This window comes from Myotis davidii, unplaced genomic scaffold, assembly GCF_000327345.1.
Source record: "Myotis davidii unplaced genomic scaffold, ASM32734v1 scaffold166, whole genome shotgun sequence".
In the NCBI taxonomy this organism is placed as follows: domain Eukaryota; kingdom Metazoa; phylum Chordata; class Mammalia; order Chiroptera; family Vespertilionidae; genus Myotis; species Myotis davidii.
The window spans coordinates 437,760-442,008 of NW_006297385.1; the positions used below are offsets into that span (position 1 = coordinate 437,760).

The 4,249-nt window shown below is 53.8% G+C and overlaps 1 protein-coding gene across 1 annotated transcript in view; it reads left to right on the forward strand.

Moving 5' to 3' along the window:
• KCNK6 (potassium two pore domain channel subfamily K member 6) overlaps nt 1-4,249 on the forward strand; it is an 8,060-nt gene that overhangs the window by 235 nt on the left and 3,576 nt on the right. Inside the window, exon 2 of the mRNA XM_006773138.2 lies at nt 155-437. Within this exon, the coding sequence (XP_006773201.1) occupies nt 155-437 (283 nt within the window). The remainder of the gene's footprint in view (nt 1-154; nt 438-4,249) is intronic.

Below are 4,249 nucleotides of genomic sequence, written 5' to 3' on the forward strand. Positions count from 1 at the left end.
CTGGCGGTGGGGCGTGCCTCAGTTTCCCGGAGGCGGGGCGCTTCTCCTCCCTCTCCTGTCCCTCCCCTCCCCTCCCCTTTCTTCTCGGGTTCCTCTTCGGGGAGCTGAAGGCCGTGCTTCGAGCTCCCGGAACTAACGCTGGGCGCCCGGCCAGCCACAGGCGGGGGCAAAAAAAGGCGCGCTGCTGGTGGCGCGACTGGAGGGGCCGCACGAGGCGCGGCTCCGCGCGGAGCTGGAGATGCTGCGGGAGCAGCTGCTGCGGCGCAGCCCGTGTTTGGCCGCCCCCGCTCTGGACGCCTTCGTGGAGCGAGTGCTGGCAGCCGGCCGGCTGGGGCGCGCAGCGCTCGCCAACGCTTCGGGGCCCGCCAACGCCTCGGACCCCGCCTGGGACTTTGCCTCTGCTCTCTTCTTTGCCAGCACACTGGTTACCACCGTGGGTAGGTGAGCGCCGCCCCAGTCCCTAAACTAGCGAGAACCCACCCCCAGGGGCACTCGGGAGCCCTCAGGAGGTAACCTTGTCCCACCAGATCACTCCAGTCCGTTCTGGGCCAGGGATCCCCTCAAAACCCCTGGAGGAAAATCCGGGATCCACAGTCGTGGGATCTGCCTCCCTCGGGAAGCCCCAGCCAAGCCTCTCCTCCCCGCAGGAACACACCCAGTTCTCCGGGACGAGGGCTGTACTCAGTACCTGCCAGGGAGCATCTGGGACATTCTTCCTCTGCCTCACCCCTTGGAGACATGACCCTTCCAGGCCCCTCTGGGCCTAGACTGCACTCAGAAACCTCCAGCGAGGACCTGGGACCCTGGGCCAGAGACCCTCACCCTCTCTGGACTCGGACCTCAGCCACCCAAGACTCTGGTCTCAGAATGCCACTCCCTCAAACAATGTCTCCTGACTGACCAGATAGATCTTTCCTGGAAGCCTTTCGGGAAGCCCTATCCCAACTCCTCCTGACTCTGGTGCCCAGAGAGAACCCTGAATCTCCAGACCCCCTCAGGGTGCCATCACGAAAGACCTTACTGCCAATAGAGATCCCTCAGCCAGGACCTGGGGCCTCCCTCTGAGAGGGCCCCTCCTCTGGATCGTGACCATTACCCTGAAAGGGGCCCTGCCTGCAGTAGCAGGTGACCTTTGCCTCTCTCATACTCATACTCCCCAGCAGGTAAGCCCTGACTCCAGATACAGGACCCCTCTCCATGTACCCCACTCCGTCTTGACATCTCCCTTGTATCGGGGAGCCCTCAATGCAGAGTTTTCTCCCAATAGAGACACTTTGGTTTTCTCTGGACCTGGAATTCCATTTTAGCAGCCCCTAACTATGGATGTATGAGAGACAACCATCGTGGAGGGAGCTAGATTATCCTCCAGAAGCCCCCCAGCCAGGACTCCCTCCCCTCCCATCTCAAAACTGGCTCTAGCAAAACCCCTTCTGCTTTCCAAACCAGGGTCTCCCCATGGGGGCCTCTCTGAACCTGAGAACCCCTCCTTGAGACTCATCACTACCAGCAAAAGCCCCAGAGCCACCTGGACCTTCTATCAGGGACACCAGTGCCCTCCACACACACTATCATTGAGAGCAGAATCCCCACCACACACACACACACCATCACACGATTCCAGCCCAGGAACTCTGCTCTCGGCACCTGCTCCCCCTGCTTAACCTGGATTTCCCAAGAAAGGGAATCTCCTAGGCTCTAGGAAACACTCCAATCTCTAGACCCGCAGCTGGGAACTCCCTGTTTAACACTGCCACAGCCTGCCTTGGACCAAGGATACTCCAGGCCCCCTATACCCCAGAGCCCCCCCCCCAGTGTCCAGTCAAAACCATTACCACTTTCCACCCTTGGACCCGAGACACCCACCCTGTCCCATCATCCCCTTAGCATTGTCTATGCTCATCATGTCCTCTCAGGCATCCTCAGGCTCATAATCCCCCTCCGCCTGAGGAATCCCCTCCCAGTCCCATTTGTAATCCAGAAAATGCCCCCACTGGGGCCTGTCACCTTTCCTCTGGACCCAGGATCCTTTTCAAACCAGAAACCAACCTCCTCAGGTAGGACCAACCCCCTCCCCCCAGCCCTACCCGGGATATCCCTTCCCACCTCAGCCCTTGCAGGCCTGGGAAATCCCTGTTGTCAAGGCTCTGCTGGTCCTTTCACATCCCCTCCCCAAAACTCCCTCTTCCTCTCTCTGCTTGGAATTTGGCCTGGGGGTGAGGAGAGATGGGGGCTGGGGCAGGCCTGGCAGACTCCTAACTCCTCTTCCCTGCCTGCAGTAGCAGGTGGCCTTTGCCTTTGGTGCCCCATTGTGTGGACCAGCAAACCAAGTCCATCGTTAGCAGAGCTGGATGCTCCTCTAATACTCTGTCCCACTGGCTGGGCCTGCCTGACCTGCTCCTGCGCTTCACTGGGTCACATGAGTGTCTCCATCAACCTCCTCCCAGATCCTGGCTTCTGAGAAGTTGTCCCAAGAGGACAGATGAAGAAGCCAAACTCAAGGCTTGCACAGCCTGGGTTCGGATTTCTGCTCAGCCCACTGCTCAACTCTAGGCCTCAGTGTCCTCCCACATCTGTAAAATGGGAATAATAACACTCCCCACTTCACAGTAATAATAAAACCTGGTGGAGGAGTTGCCATGTATGGGCTTTAACTCAATCAGCACAACAGCCTTGTAAAGCTGGTACCATTAGTGGCCCTATTTTTTAAAATAAATACACTGCATTTTTATTGATTTCAGGGAGAGGGAGAGAAAGACATCAATGATGGAGAGAATCACCAACTGGCTACCTCCCACACAGTCCCTTGGTGGGGGGCCGAGCCTGCAACCCAGGCACCTGCCACAACTGGAATTGAACCCTGACCTCCTGGTTTATGAGTAGACCCTCAATCACTGAGCCACATGGGCCGGGTCTGGCCCTATTTTTTTAGCAATAGAAACTGAGGCCCAGAGAAATTGGACAGCTTGTCCAAGGTCACACAACTAGGAAGGTGTCGAGTAGAAATTTGAACCAAGGCGATCAGGCCTTAGAGTCCCATGCTCTTAACCAATACACTGCACTACCTCTGAAGCCTGCATGAAGAGGAGTGATGTGTGTATACTGAAATGAAAAATTACTCAGGTACTTGTTAAAAATGGTAAGTTGTTGCAATAAGGGAGCGAGACTGAACTCAATTCTGAATATAACAAAGATAGGTGGAGATAGAGAGCAGAGTGAGGGGATCAGTGGATGGGAAATTATTGAGAGAGAGGGGATTCTTATTTACTGGCTTAATGGGATTGTTGCAAAAGGCCAAGACCTCAGCTCTCAAAGGTGGAGAATAAGGAATGTGACCAGATATCAAGAGTGGAGGAATTCTCCCTAAACTGACAGCATTCTTGCTAAAACGGCCTAGTCAAGAGGAGCCTAACTAAAGTTTGCTCAGGAGGAAGTCTTTGTAAGTTTGAAGGGTTGGGGATAATAACAGGTTTTCTGTGCCTCAGTTTTCATTGTTATTGGTGGGAAAGCCTGGAGCTCTGAATGTGTCTGAGAAATGAAAAGCCAAGTCTTTCAGAAAGACTTCTTCCACGGCACCTCTGGTCTTGTCAGGCCCGAGCCCTCTGAGAAAGGCCTGGGACCTGGAATTGATCCAGGCAGACTTGCTCCAGTTGAGGCCAGAGATGGCGGGGTCAGCACCCCGGAAGTGAGCATGACTGCCATGGTAACTCTTTTTATGTCTTGCTAGATGCTATGCAATCCACCCTGGTAGGGTTATTACTATTGCATTTGAAGAAGACATTTTTTTATGAGCCCATTTTGCAGGACTCTGAGGAAAGTCATTGGGCCAAGGTCATGTAGGGAATAAATGGCAAAAAACTGATTTGAACTTTGCTCTTTGAGGTAGCAAGTTGAGACTCAGATTATTTGCATTCCTTCCATTTCAGCTGACTGCTGGAGTTTCTCCATTAAAACCTTTGTATTAGTGAGGGTTGGAGCCATAAATGAAAAACCTCAAATAATAGCTGCGTAAATAAGATGGAAATCTATTTCTGGAATGATGCTGCATGGTCAGAGCGCCTCCATAACTCTCGGTGCAGGGTTTCCATCCCGAGTTCACGTCATGGTCCAAGGTGGCTGCTCAGCTCCTGCCTTTCTGTCTGTATTTCAGCCAGTGGAAAGAAAGAAGAAAGAAGGGGATAGGCATCTCCCTTTCTTTTATGGCTGTGTGTGTGTGTGTGTGTGTGTGTGTCTTTTCTTTGTTGTTGTTAAT